The sequence below is a fragment of the Perissodus microlepis genome, chromosome 18 (genome assembly GCF_051167445.1).
Source record: "Perissodus microlepis isolate ML-2025 ecotype Zambia chromosome 18, ASM5116744v1, whole genome shotgun sequence".
In the NCBI taxonomy this organism is placed as follows: domain Eukaryota; kingdom Metazoa; phylum Chordata; class Actinopteri; order Cichliformes; family Cichlidae; genus Perissodus; species Perissodus microlepis.
The window spans coordinates 18,798,023-18,818,548 of NC_140478.1; the positions used below are offsets into that span (position 1 = coordinate 18,798,023).

The 20,526-nt window shown below is 41.4% G+C and overlaps 1 protein-coding gene across 7 annotated transcripts in view; it reads right to left on the reverse strand.

Moving 5' to 3' along the window:
- The window catches only part of LOC146367706 (voltage-dependent R-type calcium channel subunit alpha-1E-like), a 70,548-nt gene extending 51,083 nt beyond the window's left edge, over window positions 1-19,465 (reverse strand). For 5 of the 7 annotated variants that reach the window (XM_084913660.1, XM_084913658.1, XM_084913662.1 and 2 more), the window contains exons 1-5: window positions 19,192-19,465; window positions 16,077-16,524; window positions 9,765-10,032; window positions 4,928-5,032; window positions 3,272-3,411 (exon numbers count right to left, since the gene is read on the reverse strand). In XM_084913660.1, coding sequence (XP_084769786.1) covers window positions 3,272-3,411; window positions 4,928-5,032; window positions 9,765-10,032; window positions 16,077-16,486 — 923 coding nt within the window. In that variant the 5' untranslated portion in view covers window positions 16,487-16,524; window positions 19,192-19,465. Of the gene's footprint in view, window positions 1-3,271; window positions 3,412-4,927; window positions 5,033-9,764; window positions 10,033-10,166; window positions 10,818-16,076; window positions 16,525-19,191 lie in introns of those variants that run through there. The other 2 variants (XM_084913661.1, XM_084913663.1) reach the window with 2 other exon arrangements.
- Between the last annotated feature and the right edge of the window lie 1,061 nt (window positions 19,466-20,526).

Consider the following 20,526-nt stretch of genomic DNA (forward strand, 5'->3'; position numbering starts at 1 on the left):
GGAGTATAAAGATGTACGTGCTTAGGAAAAACAAATATATCAACAACAATCGAAGACCAGCCCAGCGGTCGACCATTCCTTACTGTATGTCACCCAGGCTTGCAGCACGGTGGGATTTAAAGCCTTTCAGCTTAAGGTATTAATAAATGTTGACATAAACAGAAACAACTACATGAAAGCGCCAACGTAACTCGACAATAGGTGTCTGAAATCAATCTTCTGCTTCAGCAGCCAGCGCCTGTAAGTAAAAATGAACTCTGTCACTAAAAGGTGTGATTTGTGATTAAAACCTAGTCAAACGCACACATAGAAACACACACAGAAAAAATTAGAAAATGTCCCAACCTGGTAGCGCCAAGCAAAATTTTAAAATGTAAAGTTATAGGTGGAAGAAGGGGATGCGGTGGCTAGATGCTATAAATACTATATTAGCATTGGTAAGCATTTAGCTAGTGAACTAGCTAAACTAACCATCATCAGGCACATAACCACAACTTCTGATTTTAAATCACTGTCAATTAGCTAAACACAATACATGTTAAATGCAAACATGGCATTAGAGTACTTACTAAGGCATCGACTCCTGGACATTAAATCTAATTCCCGCTACAAATCAGAGCTTTTGCTGCTCAGCGCTATTGCTAATGGCAAGGTAATATAATACCTTCTAAAGCTAGTGGAACAGGTAGTTAGCATGTACAGTATGTACAGTTAGGACTGTTAGACAATGTGAACGATAACAAAAGAATATTTTAGTCTCTGTTTAGTTAACTCCTAGCTTAGCCTAGTAAGGAAAAGGGCTTTAGCTGGTGTAAATAACACATTTGTCAATATGCAATTGTAAATTGAAATGGCATTTATGTTGTGGTTTTTATTCTTAACAGGTGTCCACACAGGCAGTGGCAACCATAGACGATTCAGTGGCATTAAGCGACTTCAATCAACGATGGCTAAAGTAACAGCTGGCGATGTGGAAAGAGCAGCTCCCAAAGTTAGATTTTAAAGGTAAGCAAAAGAACCAATTAATTAATGATTAGTTTACAGTACAGCGGTAGTGTCCATTTGGGGAGGTATTTATTGTTCAACTACTAGTTCTCCAAAATCATAACTGCAAATTGTTTGACATGGAAGATGCTATGCGACAGTCAAAAGCTGATCTGCTGACAAGTGGTCCAGAGCAGGAAGGGAAAAACAAAGTACATACAGTGGCTGCACTTTTCATTTCTTTTAACACCTGCTATCCATTTAGCTCCTTGTTTGTTGTAACTTCTTTGCAGCTGCCTGATGTATCAACAATAACACAAGGAAAAGTAGCACACAGACAGATTGTACCACATATTTTTGACTTTGCCCCCTGACAAAAGACGCTCACTGTGGTTAGACAGGCTGCTAACGGACTAACAACATGCTACCCCCAGTGAACCATAATTTTTCCCACTGGATGTACCTGTGTGCCAAATTTTGTTGCTCACCTCCTGATCAAGTAGGAGGAGTTGGTTTATTATAGTAAGATTATAATCCTGATATCAAGAGGTCCTGAAATGTCCATATGTAACTAGGTGCTGGAGAAACACTCAAACTAGATCAATGAAATCACTTACTGGCAACTTCATTAATGTTATTATTTACATGAGTCCTTCATGGCAGACTTGAAAAATGATTCGGAAGTATCCAGACAGACAAACAAGAGAAGAAAAAAACTGCAGGAAGCTTGAAAATGGAGTATGAATCCAAATACTAAAGGGAAGTCCACCCCAAAAAAGATCTCCATAAAATGTTATGTGGTCTTTTAATTGATCGAGCCGGTGTGCTGTAAACTTTGTGGTTTTATTTTCAATAGACTGATCAAATCAAGAAGTCTAAAGTAGTCATATCAGGCACCCCTGTTTCCAGATGTTAAAGCCATGTTACTTTATCTGTTTTATAATGTTATGCGACTTACTCTTAAGTAATAGCACCAAATCACAACAACAGTCACCTCAAGGTGCTTTCTATTGTAAGACCCAACAATAATACAGAGAAAAACTCAACAATCAGACAACCTCCTACGAGCAAGCACTTGGCGACAGTGGGAAGGAAAAACTCCCTTTTAACAGGCAGATCTTAACTCACACTGACTTACACTTCTTCAACTTCGATCACATAAAACTTTCCAGTTAATCTTAAAAGAAATAGCAAAGAAATAGCCAAAAATCTCTGTTTTTTTCGTAGAAAGTAAAAGATAGAAGCCTGTGTACATAAAAAACAACCTTATCGTTAACCCCAAGTGGAATTAAATCAGGACAGGTGCAAACTAAACACGACTGTGCTGAAAAAAACCCCAAAACAACTCCATCTGCAGTCTTTACGCCAATCAGCTGCAAGATTCAAAGCACTAACAGGTGAATAACACCGATCATTCAGCTATGAAGTGAAGGTTTTTTGGGGACGTCATCACAACCTTGCACATATTACCAAAACTGCACCAAGACAGCTCTTACAGCTCTCAGCACCTCCAAGCAGGACAGTGTTCCCCAGCATGGAAAACCTACTCAAGAAACCTGTTCTGACTCTATGAACATGACGAGGAGCCCATGACTTTGAACCAACCTTCAAAATCTTAGAATTTCAATCTGATCGCGCCTGTTTGGGATGCACCCAAATTATGTGTTGCCAGTGTGCTAGTGCCAGACACCAGCGGACACCCATAAGAGTCCAGTGTCTATGCCTCAACAGATGGAAGCAGTTTTTTTTAGGGACGAGCCATATTAAGGTGGTCTTATTGTTACAGTTCATATACTGAATGTGAGTTTAATGTCACATTATGGGTTAAATGTTTTCAATTTCACGCTCCAATCGCAGCTGTACCATCAAAAATAATTCATTTGCTACCCCATGATTGGTCTCTTCTCAACAGCTGCAGCAGAAGAGTCTTGTGCGTAATGTAGTATTTTAAGCCAAGATGACAGAAAGAAAAGCTAAAATACTGAAATCTGGTTACATAAACTACATAAACCTACGGGATTGTTAAATTCTGTTTTAACCATTTTCAAAAGAAGATGGGAACACAGGCAGAAACTTCGGCTGCTTCTCAAATTCCCTGCTTTGCTCAGATCTGATTGGCTCCCAGTCAGAGAGTTTATGGCGATGTTCAGAAGTGATATTTTTTCCTCCTCCAAAAACAGATTTTGCCAGTATGTTTGGCAAGTAATAACTTGACAATGTTTGAGACAAAGACTTCTCACTTTGTTGAAAATTCAGGTCGTCAAGGAGACCAACTGATGTTACTCACCCACTGAGCACAACTATGAAGTCCATGACGTTCCAGCCATTCCTTAGATAGGAGCCTTTATGGAAAACAAAACCAAGTGCCACCAGCTTGATCCCTGCCTCGAAGCAGAATATCCCAATAAAGTATGGCTCAGTCTTCTCCTGCGGGAATGACATGCATATATAGGTCAGCAGGGTCTTCAGAAAAGTCATTTTACACTTTCAAATAGACAAATATACAGACTGCACTTGCTTAGACAGACAGAAGAATGAACAATAAGATATTTAACAATGCTTCTTTTATACCTCGTGTCTTAGAGTGAATGGAAACAATTGAAATTAAACTTCCTTGACTTAAAAAGAACGTGGGAGAGGGGAGTGAAGTGGGGGAAGTGTGTTTGGTGAAACCTTAATTACCATTTCCAAAAACTGTTTTCTTCCTCCGCCTCCTGCTCCTAAAGTAATAATCTCAGCGAGGAAGGTGTGGATGAAGTGGAAAAGCTCTACAGCTCATACTGCACAGTAAAACATCACCCACTTCTCAGAGATCCAATTATGTCTAAAGAATTTGATGTAAATGTCTCACATATTCTAATTCACTCAGTTATGTCACTTTAGCCACCCTGTAACTCCTCACTGCCTCCTTATTAAAATCTAATAATCTCAACTGGCAAATGGTTAATCTGCATGCAGCTAATTGTGTGCTCTTAACTCAAAGGGATGTTCTTTTCATTGATATTATAAATCTTTACATCATTATTGAAACCTAAACATATTCTCATGGTGACAGTCACTCAGCTTTGTTTCTTGTCACAGACTGTATATAAAAGATGGACACCTGAAAAGTAAAGTCAGTGTGGAAGTTCCTTATACTGGTATTTATTGCTACTGACCAGCAGGGGGCGGTAACTCTGGTTGCTAAAAAGAAATCTATAAGTGATTGGCTTTACATCTCATTTAATTTACTACATCACTTTTTTTAACCTATATTATTAGATATAGTGAACTCCATCGCTGTATTCATCCTTACAAAATGTGGTCACCTGGTTAACTTGTAAGCTAAACTGGTGCTCCGGTTATTAACTTTTCTTACCTGGCAAAGGTAGTACAGCCACCATGTCCATGTTGATGGCACAGTCATGCTAGCTGTTACTTCCATTTCAATAACATATCACTACATGGGCTCTGGGACTTCCAGATTATACAGAAACATGTTGGAAAAGCTTGAAAAGATGAGACTTTATGGAAGAAAAATTGCAGTTTTTTTGTTTCAGATTTCAACTTCTTCTACTCTTATACCAGAGTCCATGTGGAGGTTTTGGCAATATAGTGACCCTTGTTATTCAGGAGATTACTGCAGAGCCTTTAGCACCAGTCTACACAATATAATCACAGCTAGCTGGCTAATAATTGTAATTTTGTTTTTTTCAGAGCTGCCCGTGTTTTTATGATGTATGGTTTCAAAACACCCAAACGGCAACAGCCAGAAATGTTCAGCTTAAGGCATAAAATGGGATTTTACAAGCTAGTGGGTGAGAGCATGATGGCTGTGTACATCTTTTATATACAGTCTACATTTTGTACACCCTTGTGTGTGTGTGTGCGTGCGTGCGTGCGTGTGTGTGTGTGTGTGTGTGTGTGTGTGTGTGTGTGTCATGACAGCAGATTTTGTCCTCACCAGTCTCTTTGCCATGGGGGTCTTATCCTCTCCGGGGAGGTGCTGCTCCAAGGCCAGGACAACACAGTTAGCGGTGATGGTGGCCAGGATCATGTACTCAAATGGTGTAAAGGCCGCTAAGTTAAGGAAAGTTTTTTTCTTCACAGTGCAAGGACAAAGACGCCACATAAAAACAGATAAAGCTGATGACACAAGACAAGTTAAGTTCTCCTGGAGTTTACAGCTTAAATACACTGACGGCAATCACAGTTTTTCATACACGCAGCAATTATTGGAAACATCGTAGCGAATATTTTAAAGGTTCAGTGGTTCAGTGGAAGGTAAAATAAATAAATAAATAAAAAAATCTAGACGGATGCATGAGGATGATTAAATGACAGATGAATAATGGCATGGTTCATATTCTCTGGTATTGGAAGCAATCTGTTAGAGAGATTGCGGTAACCATGGCAACCTGCTTTTAAAAGTGCTTTTCATGAAGAGAAAGCGATCAGGTTAGGGAGGGAATGAGAGCACTGTGAAGTCACCTTGGCCTGAGTGGTCTACTGCACAAACTACAGGCAGCAGTTCCCACGGCTCCTTTCACTGCCAACAACAGCCGACACCGCAGCGGACGACACAGCACGCATTACACATTGTCTTTGTATGACAAACACGCGTGTTCAAACATCATCTGGTAGCAACTAAAGAAAGGTTGCTCCTCAGACTGCTCAGTTTTAGGCTAATTCAATTCATTGTGAGGTTTTAATGAGCGAGCTTTTCCAAATGAAGCCAGAAGCAATCCAACATTCATCTGCAATCAACAGAAAATGACTCAACATCAAGTTTGATAATCGCTTAATCATTTAGGACATTCTTCAAGAAAGTAGGTCACTCATTCTGTGCTTCCTGCTTTTCTAAAGTTTGAATTTTCTGTTTTATTTGACTGCAAAGCAGTTTTGGACCGATGCGGACCCCTGTGAGGTTATCACGTTGAACTTCAGAGGGCAATCAGTTTCTAAATGATCATTAACGTCAGCTCTGATAAGAGGTGATATGTATCTAATATGAAAATAATGTTACATTTAAGTCACTCTCATCCATTATGAATTTCACCTTTATACTTAGAGGATAAATGTACAAATAAATGATAATGGAAGGTACTGAAGGCTTAAATCCCGTGTTTGAAGGTTTTTTCAAACTGAACTTATTTAAAAGAAATTAGCAGATCAACAGCAAAATAGAAATTCTTTACATGCACAAGCAAGCACGTTCTCTATTTGGATGATTTGCTGTTTTTCTTTGTCTCTTGTGACATTAAATACTTTATTTTTGAAGTCTTAGTTGGACAAAAAAAGAGTTGTGAAATTTGTCATGAGATTTTTTTTAGAGTCAGACTAGACAAAAGTTGGCACATAATATGGTCGGTGTCATATTGTCCTATTTAATTCAATTTATATAGTGCCAAATCACAGCAACATTGGCCTCAGTGTGCTTTTTTTATTGTAAGGTAAAGACCGTATAATAATACATCCTATGAGAGATACACTTTGCTGCACATGTTGCAGCAAACATGCTTTGTAATAGATACTGTTTCAAAAATCCAGTATCAGTCAGCTTGATTTGTTATCCATAGAACTGATAAGTTAAAAAATAAATAAGAAAAATCATAGATGTACCAACTGTAAAAACAGTGCGTAGTTGGCTCTAAAATATTAATATTAAACCATTTTTTCCTTCAGATCAGTGATTTTAAACTTAGTGGTTTAAATGCAGAATATTAACATAACTTAAACGAACACAACTTGACCTGAGCGGATCATTGCCAGTTTTCTTGCGAGTGAAACATCTGTCTGCACCTGTATACATGCATGGGCCCAAGGGGTGCACAATATGGACATGAGCAGTGGCATACGCTGCGTGTGACTGTGTGCACCCCAACACTTGTGACTTTCAGTCTCTCAGAGTTCCCATGAGGTCGGAGCTCCTCATTATTAATTTTCCTGCCATGAGTGAAATGGGGTCACTGACTCACAAGGGAGCGCTGAGATGAGGACCTCTGGGACCCACACTGACTCACATTGACAAGTCCGCATTGTTGCCATTGAAAGTGGATGAAAATAGCTAAAGTGGGAAATACTTAATGGGCCCACTCTGTTGCTAACTGTTAACTGTTACCTGTTAAGTATTAGTCATTATGCAAGTTTTAGCCCAGTTACACGAATCACGCTCACTGCTTATAGCCAGAACATCGCTATGTCCAAGAAGCAGCTCTTTTTTGGAGTTTTCCTAAAACCCCAAATTTTTGGACTGAGGTCGGTTATTCCCTTTTCGCCAAGATTATTCGCCAAGATGATCATTCTAGGTAATCCATCACCCCTCATACAGGCTACTGAATAAAGTGGAGAGATTTCACCTGAAGTGGGATCCATACATTTTCAAAAATAAAATGATCAAATTAAAACTTAGAGTTAGATGGACACTGGGATCCTATCCTTAAGTCCCACATAGATAAACCACCACCGCCACCCTTTTTTTCTCTCCCTTTCTCTCTTCTTTAGTTTGGTTCAGATCTCCCCACTGCTCTACTGTCGTGCTGATGCAATTTCTGCCTCATGTGGTTTGTATTTACACTGGACTGGTGGTGTTTTTCCAATAAAAATTCAATAAAATATTAATTACAAAAAATAAATCAAATCAACTATATAATAATAATAATAATGATATGTAAAACTGAGCAACAACCAAATCAGTGTAGCACTCAAAGTAACAGTTATTTGAACGGCCTATTGCTCTTCCTCTGCCGCAATTTCTACTGTCTAGAGCCCAAATGAGTTTACACAGCCAACAGCAGTCAACCCAAACATGCTTCATGTCCTTTGTGTCTACAAACACAAAGGACATGAATAATTTAATGAAATGACTTAAATGATGATGCAGTGATTGATTTCCTTCACTGAATACGAAGTAAGCAGGCAGTAAAAACATATTTGAAGCTAACTCTTTACACTGCAATCAATTATAGCCAGGCAGTTCACAGCTTGTTTTGTCAAAGCTACATTAAAGACGTTTGACAATAATTAATGTGATGGATAACGGGACTAAAGAGAGTGTCAGGAGTCTGCTAGAGCAGCGGTCCCCAACCCCCGGGCCTCGGACCGGTACCGGTCCGTGAGTCGTTTGGTACCGGGCCGCGAGAGTTGAGGCTCAGGTGTGAAATATATAGTTTTCAGGGTTTTTATCGGTTTTCAGCGTTATTTTGTTATCGTTTTTATTGTTAACTCGGTTTTCCTGGGTCTTTTCACGTGTGTTATGAATAAATCTTCTTTTTTTCGGTACCGGTGCTAGTTTTATTTTGTTGTATTTATCCGCGACGCCTTAAAGGCCGGTCCGTGAAAATAATGTCGGGCATAAACCGGTCCGTGGCACAGAAGAGGTTGGGGACCGCTGTGCTAGAGGATCTTAATGTTGCATGCAAGTAAATGGAAACAAATGGCTGTCTGCAAGGCAGAATGATGCATTTATAATCTACAGGATATAATGCAAGCAAAACATGTCAGCAGTCGTGATTTGTCCCTCCGTGAGATAAAGATTGTAATATTGAAAAAAACAGCTGGCACTGATTTTTATGTACTAAATCATTTTCTTTAGATCAATTAAATCGATTGATTACTGTAGTTATAAAGACTAAATAACATGCAGGAGGCTGGGATGGTGCAGCTTATTTAACTAGATTATTTTTTACCTACAAATGTCCCAGTCATTGATATTTTGCGCAAATTCTAATATTCTGGTATACATTTGCAGCAGCATACACTCTATCAGTGCACCGCCAATCAGTGTAGCTCGTTCCTGTAAATTTTGAACCTCAAATCTCGAAACTTTATTCACTCTGTCAACACTAATGACAGTGATGCTCTCACAGCCCACGATCCACGGCAGTACTACTGGCCAGCTCTCTCCCACATACCTCTGCCTCGGTGATACCGACAGTCACATTACCATGCTGTCAGTGGCCAGCTAGTCTTGACCACTAGCCCCACTCCCACACACCCACAGAGCCTGTGGTTAGGTAACAGTGGGAGACTGGCACGCGGCACTGGAGGGGGTGTAAGACAGGAGGAGCAGTGGGCAGATATGGCAACTCAGAGGTGCTGCCAAACTGATTTTGGTATCAAAACACTGAAGCAAGAAAACAAGCCAAACTGGAACAGATAAAATACAAAAATAAATAAATTAAATTAAATAATACTAATTTGCAAAAGTGATTGTGCACGGTTGTGCATGGCTGCTGTATCTATGGGATAAATAACTTCCCAGATAAGCTTTGTTAGATTTGCACTAGTTCAGAAGAGAGAAACTGTTGGCCAGTTGTTGGCAGAAATGCTGCCTGGTAGGTTTGAACTGACACCTACTCATGGCCAGGTTCATATTCCAATGAGCACTAAGGCATCAGAGATGTGCCTACATGCCACCCCCACAGTGAGCAGAGCTGCTTCTAATGATCACCACATGCTAACTTTCTGGCTTCTGCCAACAAAAAAATGGAGCCCACAGATGAATTTAAGTTAGTTAGCAGAATTATGAACAGGTTAGAAATCAGAATTGTGTTTGATGCTTTCAGGAGCAGCTGGAAATCATAAAGTGGGTTATGGAGACGCTAAACACAGAGATGTAGGGTATATGGCAGCATGCACAACACAGAGACGGGACTGAGATTTAGAAGGTGGACTTTAAGAGGAGTTAGATTTTTTTCTAAGCTTGCTCACATGCTGGCTGTCGCTGTCCATGGTGCTGAACTCACAACAGAACTCATCAGACAGCTTTAAACAGAACTCTAATGCTTTAAGGAAGGATATGGCCATTCAATGATTCGCCTCGCGTATTTCCTAATTATGTTGTCCTCTGCAAAAATGAAGAGCGACCTGTTGACTGTGAGGCAGTTCTGCCGGTGGGGGACGGGGTTGTACAGAGCCATGGTCCGGGCCCGCTGCGCCTTTGCTTGTTTCATGGAAGCAGTCAGTCCCGCCGCCGCCGGGTCCTGCCCGTCGCCACCGCCTCGCTCCAAGTCCCCATCCCCGGAGTCCACCGCGGTGGGAACCGACTCGTCTCCAAAACGAGCCATTCTACAGAGAGATGAGGAGGAGACGACCGGCTTAGATTGTTTTACTTAAGTGCGATTTCAAATAAGATAAAAAAAAGAGGAGAGGGGAAATGTGAAGTGGAGCTAAAACAAAAAGAAAGGGGAAAAAAGATCCACCTTCAATCCACTGACAGCTTTTCGAGCGCCAAGATTCCCCAGAAAGTTAGATTCCTATCACTCCATATCCACAAGAGGGCAAAAAAGGTGGGGGGGGGTATCATTCAGTTGGCTTATGGGTCAGGAAAATCTTCCATGCACTTAATGACGATTCAGGTGCACAAGCTGCAAAAAACAAACAAACAAACAAACAAAACCTCCGCTATCCCATCTGTTAAACCGCGCCAACAGTCCGCTCTGAGCAACTTTTAACGCGCGCGTCTCTACCGTAAACTCAGGCAGCGGAGGAGGGGTAAAAAAATCCACTGAGTTAAGACCTTTTATTTTCTATCAACATCCAAGCTTGTTTTGATCTGACAAACCGAGAGCAGCTACACGATCACAAACTACTCTGAGCTCATCAGACGGAGACATCCGAGGAAAGTCTTTCCAAACTTTGCGCATCTTCCCGAACTTGACGAAAGGAAGCTTCCGTGCGAAAGGAAGCCCGTTTAACGCGACTAAACCCGAAACTCCTGCGTGCAGCAGCAAGGCTCGCCTGCCTAGACGGATCAGTCAGTCTTATCACCTGCTGGAAAATTATCAGCCAAGAGCGCATAAGCAGCAGCAGCCCCCTCCCACAGTACTATTTCACTGCAAATTCCATCTGAATGAAGGCTGGCGGAGAGGAGGGACATATATTTTGTTACCATAGCAATTAGAGTTTGTTGAGGATGAACAAAAACATTTTCCTTTAAAAAAAAAAGAAAAAAAAGAAAAAGAGCAGAAGACTATATTCAGCAGGCTGTGTGGGTATGTGGTTCAGAATCCATTATGTAAAGATGTTTGTGGGTGCTGTGGGAAAAGAGAGGGGTGTTAAAGCTAAATAAAACCAAATACTAGACAATGCACAGAAAAGACAACAGGTGTGTGGGTACATGGAACGAGCAAGCAAGTAAAGAAGTTGCACACACACACACATACATACACATTCTATACATACATACATACACATTATATATATATATATATATATATATATATATATATATATATATATATATATATATATATATATATATATATATATATATATATATATGCGAATATATGCGAGCCTCTCCTATTCAAGCACGTTCACCATTTGACAGTCAGACAGCATTGTCATATTTTCCCCCCTTAATAGAGACAGACTTGCACTATTAAAACATTTAAAAGTAGGCCATTGTGCTAATACTGGAGTAAAAGTCAGGAGTAAAAATAGAGCATGAAATAGATCTTAGGGCTGCTCCCTTTTTTGAGGGAAAGCAAAAGAAAGCAGGGTCTCTTTCACGCTCAGTGCCACAAGTGAGACCTCATTAGGCAACCGGGCTCTCTCGCTCCATCTGCTGCTCTCCTCCCCCTCCCCACTGTTTTCCGAAGATGACCACTTCAGCCCCCACAGACGAAATATTATTCAGCCGAGGCTTATTTCATGCCCGAGGCTTGTCACAATTAAAATCAACCACAGCGCCGATACCCTGACAAGAAAGATCGCACTCGGCTGCTGACTGACAGACTCGACTCAGTGCAGGTATCGCGATTTCGCAGACAGCCACCGAAAGCAAGCCGAGAGAGAGAGTGAAGAATGGTTGGCAAACAAGCCGAGATCTGGGGGAGAGAAGGGGGATCTGCAAATAAGTTCCTAACTGAGCTCCAAACACTGAGCCCTGCCTCCTCCTCTGCTTCATCTGCACGGAGCAGGCGGGCATGTCGTGCAAATCAGGGCAGCAACAAAAGGCTGCACTGACCTACCGAGTGCAGGGTGTAAAAATCAGCGGACAATGAATATCAACATGTAGCTGATGATGCCTGTGTTAACGTCTCCCGCATTCAGCTCCACTTTCTTAATTAAATGTTAAAAGCGCTCATTACAAAAAATAAATTAAAAAATTATCTATTTGTATGTTTAGCAACAAAAATATTTGTCCATCTCTGCAAACAGCGCATGTTTGTGTGTGTGTGTGTCTCCAGCTCTCTCTCTCTTTCTCTTTGCTGTTGTTTCCATAGCGACATAGCTCTCTTGAATTCCTGCTCCGTTCTTTTCATTTCTGCCAACAAAAGCCATGTTGCACAATAGAGCAACCTCTTCCTACAGAAATCTGTTTATCCCAACACACACACACACACACATAAGGGGTCATCCTGACAGAGGAAACTGACCGATTTCTGTACAGCACCATCGCTTTACTGTTGATGACTGAAAAATACTCTACAGGTGACTAGCCAGGTGTAGTCTGTCTTTACACTCTTTGACTTTTTTTTCTGCTCTTGCTTGCAACCTATTTCCAAAAATAGCCGCCAGCCACAGAGGAGGAAAAGGTTTTATTGGCCTGCCTGGGCCTAAACTGAACTTAACAGAAACGGGCCTCGTTTTACAAGATGCTTGAAGCACACGTGACAGGAACCACATAGAGGGGAAGACAGATGAAGTGAGCCTGCAGGTGACATGCACCGAGAGTGAAAACGTTAATGGGAGGTACTTTGTGCCAGAACTCTGAAGAGCTTTTATATAATTGCAGACAGGCTTTCACCCAACATTGACTGGAGTGGTTATAGCATTTTATTTTTCTCTCTGTTCCCTAGCAACAGACATCCTCTAGTACTGAGTTGTGTCAGTTTGAGTCGACCAATAACTGCTGCTCGTATCACCGCAGATTTGGTGATGCTGAAGCATATTTAAATCGCACCTGTGGGTTCAGAACAATGGTACAGATGTTTACATTAACCCCTAAAACAGCTAAAAAAAAAAAAAAAAAAAAGAGGTGTGTTGGTTATCTATACAAAAATGAATAAATAAAAGTTTCATGAGAAGACAGAAGTTGCACTAAAATGCCAAATCATTCAATGTATGTCATTAATGTTAATTTTGTCTTTAGAAAAGCTGTCAGCACTTCTAGGTTAAGCTCCATAATGTCTAAACTCTACTGATAAACTCAGAAGGCATCATGTGCTGCTTCCCTGCTGCTTCTCTACTTTGATTCCCTAGCATCCCCTAATGGACAAATATGCACAATACACATACAGCAGCAGTCCATCCCTAATATTAAGTCCTGCTTCTTGGTGCAGGGGTTAATGCTGATGCCTTACAGCTGGGTTTGAACCCGCTTGGGGGGAGGAGGGGTTCTGTGTGGTGTTTGTATGTTTTCCCTGTGTCTGACTGAGCAGATGTGAGCATGAATGATAAATAGGCTTGAATGGATAAGGGTTAAAGAGCATGGATGGATGGAAATATCCTGAAGTTGCAGGTAACATAGATAGAAAATGTTAATGCCTGTGATCAAAAGCATTAATTTGTTTTTGTGTCTGTACATGTGAGAGAGAAAAAATGGAAGAAGAAACAAAAGAGAGAATATGACAGCACACCTGTAAAGTGGACATGCAGTGGGTTGTAAGGGTACATCAGAGGATGGAGGGAGGAGGAGGGGAGGGGGGACTCACTGTAAGGTTAGAGGTCACGCTGATGGAGTGGCACTCCACATTCAAGTGGCTGGAAGCGGATAATCAGAGCGATGTGGCTCCAGAGTTCAGAAGTTCACAAGCAAGTACCCTGAGCCCTGCCATTAATAACACTGTACCGCATCTGATTACAGTAAACCGCAGCCAGCCGTGCTGCACAGGCAGGAGGGAAAAAAATCAAATCAGCTGAGGAAAGAGGTGGAAACTGATCGAGTGATTCATTGGTGGAACAATGCACAACAAAGGCGTCTGCGTGCTGTATGTAGCGCAGCAATGGAGCACCTTTTGAAAGGAGCACTTTGTATCTGAGCAACAAAACAAGGATAAGTGGTAACAATAAGAAGCATTGCACTTTATACTCTAATGGTTTAAATTTCCACACTATGTTTTTGGTATTTACCCTGCAAGATGTCCTGTGGAATATTTGCTGTGACTACACTGCCCTGCTGATGGTATTACATCATTTCACTGCTGAAGCAACGTGCAAACAAAGGCAAAGAAGAAGAAGGCTGCTGGTTACAAGGTCTTTCACGATTTGGCTTGAAAATTTTCTTCCTCGTCGTTATTAAGCCTCAATAATCCACATAGCACATTTTAGTGAAAGCATGGAGAGCAAAAACTGCCAGAAAATAAAAATGAAATTAAAAATACAGCTAAATAACTCAACAAATAAAGGTTTGCAAATAACACTAAAAATAAGTGTAGCTCTCATTAATTCAAAAAAATCTCATTTAAGTTCATATTTGTGTTTTTCATTTTTCTCTCTGTATGTTCCCTGTGTATTTTCCCAAGCTTGTCTATCTATCTATCCGTCTCTTTATGAATTTTTGCTTCATTTTACAAACATGTGCTGTCCTTAAAGTGTGTCACGGGGTCAGCTTTTTGCCTGCTGGTTTATCTGCACCAGTCTCACCACAGAGACGGTTTGCATCCAGCCAGAAGATCAATAGAAAACTGATTTGCTGAAAATACCTTCAGGCAGGAGTGTTTACAGTTTTTGTACAAATGTACTACAAAGTAAGTGTGCATATGGCAGTCCAGGCTTGGCCTGCTGTTTTTGATATCAATTTTCGGTGCATTTAATCTGGTGCTGGTTCTTTCGCTCCTTTATTTCCCAGAGGGTTTGCCACAGCGGATGGATCCACATATTTGATTTGGCACAGATTTCATACCAGATGCCCTTCATGATGCATCCCTCCCATTTATCTGGGCTTGGGGCCGGCACTGGGAGTACACTAGCTCGTGACCTCCTGAGGCTGGGTTTGTATCTCCTCCCGGTCTCAGGCGGAGGATCTTTTGCATGATCAGGGAATGTGATTTTGAATTGTTTCAGTCCTTCATAGGAAATCACCAACAAACAAAACACCTTCCTGTTAACAGTTAATACCATGGGTTACCTCTAAATGTTCCCTTGAGGTTGAATTATGCAGCTTTTAGTGAGCAGGAGGAATACAAACTTTAAGTCTGACTATTACAGATTAATCAGTTATTATCACTAAATACAAAGACTCAGTATTCTTTGTTTAAACTGTACATATACAAAAGAGCAGATCTGAGGGTGTGTGGCTTGCATAATGTCCAACCATCCCCACCAACCACTTGTTTACGTCAAATCTTTTGGATTTTCATGATGGTTACTACTTTCCCCTTTGCCCAATAGATTTTTTGTCACTCCACGGCAAAGGGGCTAGCTGAATATAAAGACTATCGTCTTGTAAAACAACACAAACCATCAATTTTGACGATATCATGCATTTGCAGTCGTATTTATGACCACCCGATGAAGCTCCGTGTTTGCCTTCACCATCTCCTAAACTGCTAAATCCTCTGTTGGTGTCTTTCATGCTGCCTGTTGTAGCTCTGAACTAGAAATGCTGAAAATGAAGCTAAACTATGGAACAGCTAAAACACTCTTTGATAGTCACAAGGAAAATTGGATTTTCTTTTTCTTTAGTTCGCTCGTTGAAGCTACAGTATGTCTCGCTGTCACACAGACTTTGATGCATCTCAACAGGAAAAGCACCAGGTGTAATTACTACCATCAGTGTCAGCTACATTCCACTTCCAGTTCAACAGCCATGCAATTATGCATGCTTCCTCTCACGCACGGCTTTTTTGGATCCTTGAATGAAATGAGGCCATGATTTAAGGCTCTTAATTACGCCTGGGCTTGTCTTGCCTTGACAAGTATCTGCTGCTATAATTTTTTTTAAAAAGACATGTTTACTGAAATATTGAAATCAAATCTGTATCCTCATCCATATCCTGTAAACCTTGAGGGATCTAATGATGTGCAGTTTGAAAAGTTACACTTCATATCCAGAATGTAGGTTCTTTCACGTTGGCACTTTCATCCTCCTCCATGGAGATTTATCATCTTTACACGTACAGTTTAAAAGGAATCCTTTGACTCTGAATCTCTTTTATACTTACTCCCACTCCTTCCTGCGGGCTTGCGGCGTGCTCTGTATTTTATGAGCCTGGTGGGCCATGATGATGTCCTTCTGCTCCACGAGTCCCCCGCGCCGCCGCAGCATGCCGTGAGGGCTCAGAGACCCCGAGCCCTGATCGGACGAGCCATCCTCCTGTCCGCATGGCACATCGAAGCTGGCCGCTCGAGGGGGCAGCCCCAGACACTCGGGGACCGCGTGAGGGACCTGCAGGGAACAAGAGCGAGCTCCCTGCGCCAGCCCGGGCCGGGCCACGGGGCTAGACCGCCTCCAGGCTTCGGGCTCAGGGAGGGACAGGGAGGACTGGACGTGTGTCTGTCCACGCCGACCGCCGATGGTTGGAGAGCTGGGTGTAAGGGAGAGGGAGAGGGACTTTTCTGAACTGGTGAACATCTCCACAGAGGTCGGTCCGTGGCAGTTTCAGCATAATGCTGCAAATGGAGAAAAAGGAGAATGAGGCAGAGGATGATGGGTGAAAAACACTGCAATAATATTTCATAAACATTGCTCAGGCACATCCTGCCTGTCCCCTTCTTGTTTGTCTTTCATTATGAGCATCAAACATTGTGACACTGAGGATGATAATGTCCTTTGCCCAGGCTGCCACTCTGACCCAAACTGAACCATCTCACCATCTATCAAAGGGATGAAAGTTCAGATCGTATTCATGGAGCTCAGTGGGTGACTGAAGATATCACTGAGACTTTTCAACACAACCAGGAAGTCAGACTATTACTCTAAATGGACATTTCTGGTTACCACACAGTGTTTTTCATTTACTGTCACCACCGGGCCAAAAATCTTAATATCCAGTTCATTTGTTTGTTTTTATGACCAAATACATCTTCAGTTTCCATCAGCTGTGCAAAATGCATCTCTGTACCTGAGCACAGCCTCAAACTGCTGCTAGCATGAAGCCTAGCATATTTGTCTTTATAAACCAAAAAACTAACATTCTAAAAACAAATCTCGACACGCACCATCTCAAACTGCATCTTGGCACTTACTCTGGCAGATATTTGAAGGCATTGTCTGAATTAACCTTGTCTTCAGTTGTCACTGAGACATAAAAACTGCACAAATAAAACCACCAGTCAGATCTGAGTCTGCTTAAAAAGTCTGCTGCTAAAACAAGATGTTTTTTCCTACCCCAATGGTGGTGGAGTTACTTTTACCACAAACATCCCTGCAACATCTGCAGATGCTGCAAATTTCAATCAGGATTTTTTTGAGTGCCATTTAGCTCTCTTATAACAGGATGAACTGCTTCAACGCGATTTAGTTTTTTTCTTACCTGGTATTAAATCTTTAAGACTTAACCATGAAACAATTTCCAGAAAATTCTAATAATTTTTTTTTTGAAAACAGACTGTTTATTGAACCTTCTGACATAAAAAAAAAATCATTAAATATTTAATTTGCATATATTTGCTACATCTGTTTTTTTTTGTAATTGTTTTGTTTTTTGCAATTTATTTATTTTATTTCACTTTATTTTTTGGGGGGTTTTTTTTGGGGGGGGGGCACTGATGATGTAGAGGTGTCAAAAACTGATAAAAACTCGTCAAGTATGATAAACTGGGCAATAAGGGGTTAAAACACTGAGCCATTTGAAATCCAAGAACTCTCCACCTGCCCAACTTGATTGGTAGGTTAACTTTATTGACTGCAAGTGAAAGAAAAGAAACTTTAGAATTTAACATTTTATGAAACCGAATTGAAATAAACCTGTTGACCTCAGTTATTTCCAACAAAACAGGTTCAATTAAACTCAGAATGGATGCCACCATTCAACTGCACTGTCATGGGGAGCTTTGATACTAGCGGTGTATATGATTGGATGAACAGAAGCTTTGAACCAGCAGCCATACAGAAATAGTACCAGCAATCATACTGGTGGGCGGAACAAGACTGCACAGAAAGTGGGTGTAGTAAAAGTAATGACATAAAAAGAGATTTGGTCATCTTTTTTAGTAGCTGAGCACACCATAAAGAACTACTTAAACCCTCATTCTGTTGCTGCTATTGTCCAGTTAATCGTGTGCGTGTGTGTGTGACTGAGACAGAGAAATATGGGGGTGATGAGGTGGCAAGGCTGGAAAACAGCAAGTTTGTGGCGAAGCCAGTCAGAGACAGACGAAACAAGGCTGTTTCCACTGAGCCGGAGCTGAAAGGAAGATGACTGAGTGTGGAGGAGCCGAAGCAAAGGCTCGGTGACTCACTCATCAGCAGCAGGGCTCCTCAGACGTGAACTGGACACAGTCTGAGTTGAGCTCTGCCCTCGAACAGAGCGCAGCGCCCGCCTGAAAGCCGGGAGAGGCTACAAGGTCAGCGCGCACATTTACACGGGTGGCTCGCTCGCAGCTTTGTGCCGCTCATGGGTGGGCTGTCTCTGATTTTAGCGCAGCCATTCAAGTTCAAAAGAAATCTGATAGCTTTTATTATTAGTCAGGAAGGTTGTTTTTTTTGTTGTTGTTTTTTGCTTGCAGGCAGGGCTGTGTGGAAATTAAATGTCACGGCACTTGTATGGAGAGGCACACCTAACTGGCAGGGTGGGTCCGTGAAATCTGGACAAAAACACATAAAACAAACATAAATTGCAGCACTGATAAGGTGGAGGTAGATCAGAAGCCTGCACAATGATTATACCAAAGCAAGCTTCACACCTTATCTGCATTATTCACTCAAGTTCAAACACTTGTGTGGAGATGATGCTCTTCTATTATAAATTCAAGATTCCAGCTCCTGGCTGATATCTCCTACGCTTTAATTAGTGCAACCAGTGCAAAGCCTGCCGGAACAAGGCGACCGCTCTCCTCTAATCAGCTGCAGGTCGACAGTCGCTTTAGATGTGCGTTAACCAGCCAGTTAACAGGTATCGCTAATTAAACTCCCGCTCCTGCTCCTTCTTTATCCTCGTGAAGTTAAGTGTTTTTGACGCACGAGCAAGACAGGAGAAAAGCAAAGCAGCAGTCACAGTAACTACACTTAGAGGCACAGCGTGCTAAAAATATTCACTGCATAAAGGAGGATCGGTGCTGCGGGAAATGCAAACATCAATTAAGTGACGGATTGATTGATGAATTTGACAGCTTTACCTTGAGGTGAGGCGCGCGCCTTCATCGTCGGCGAGCCCCGATCAGGTGGATGCTAAATTCAGCCCTTTCACTCAGTCCAAGTTTGGTGCTTTGAGGATGATTTTGCGAGGATTCCTTGAGTGATGATGATTACCTCTGTATGGCTATAAATACCGCGAGGTGGCTGGGAGCCAGAGGAGCGTAGCGCGGATGAACGTAAACAGGCACGGGGACAGGAGCGAGGAGACATGGGAGTAATCCCAGTCATCTTTCACGAGCTGGCTGCCTCATATGAGTCACTTTATGTGGTTCACAATTAATGGCGGCGTCTTCAAACTAAATTTAGGCTGGGCTGTCTTGAGTTGTGCTGTTTGAGGGCTTTTCTTTTTCTTTTCTTTTTCAGCGCAGGAAGCTGATTCACCTGTGCCGAGATCACAGGAGGTCTGGCGAGAGGGAGAGAAATGCAACAGGTCTTCATCTGAAACTGCGCTCAGGTGATGTGAGCCCAAGCACCCAGGTATTCGCATGTAGCCGATTAACCGCTAGATGGTGGACTAAAGCCGCATACCTGACACATGCGCAGGTTCCTCTGGGAGCCCCCACAGTCCGAGCAGTGCATATCTGTCCTCAAAGTGCCTCTGCTTCTACTTCTGCACACGCAGCGTCATCCCCAGACTTTCTGGGCACCTTCGTAAACATTAAAATCACACAAATAAATCTCTTGTTCGTTACGACACTGCTACAGATTATGGGACACTATTATAATAGCGGATTATCATCATCATCATCAGTGCAATATACAGATACAGAAAAATCTTTCCCAACTCATACCACAATACCTGAAGTCTTTTTAGATTAAAGTTCCCTCTGATGTCAGATTTTCATTTAGATTCACTGAATGCTTTACTTTTCCTCTTTTTTTAACTGAACTCCTACTTTATTATTTTTTTCATCTTTCTGTGATATTGTGTTTATTTATGGAGCTAAGTTGTTTTTTTATGTTTTGGCTACTGTAAAAGTAATTTCCCGCCTTCTGGGGCAAATAAAGTACATCTTATCTTATCTTATTTTATCTGTAAGCACACGGGTCAGAATAAAACTCCACCAGAAACAAAAAGTGATGTCAAAAATTCAGTCACAAATTGGGATAGCTGCATACAAAGCTTATGAACAAATACTAGATAATCACACAATTATTGTAATTAGTAATATTATATATTAGTTGATACCTTTCTGACGATAATTCAGTTAGAAAGAGTTTGTTTGTTTATTTTTTGTTTATTTCTTAATATTAATCACACAAAGGGAAACAGTGCTTTGTACTAGATTTAGCTGCTAGCTAATTTCCATCTGTAG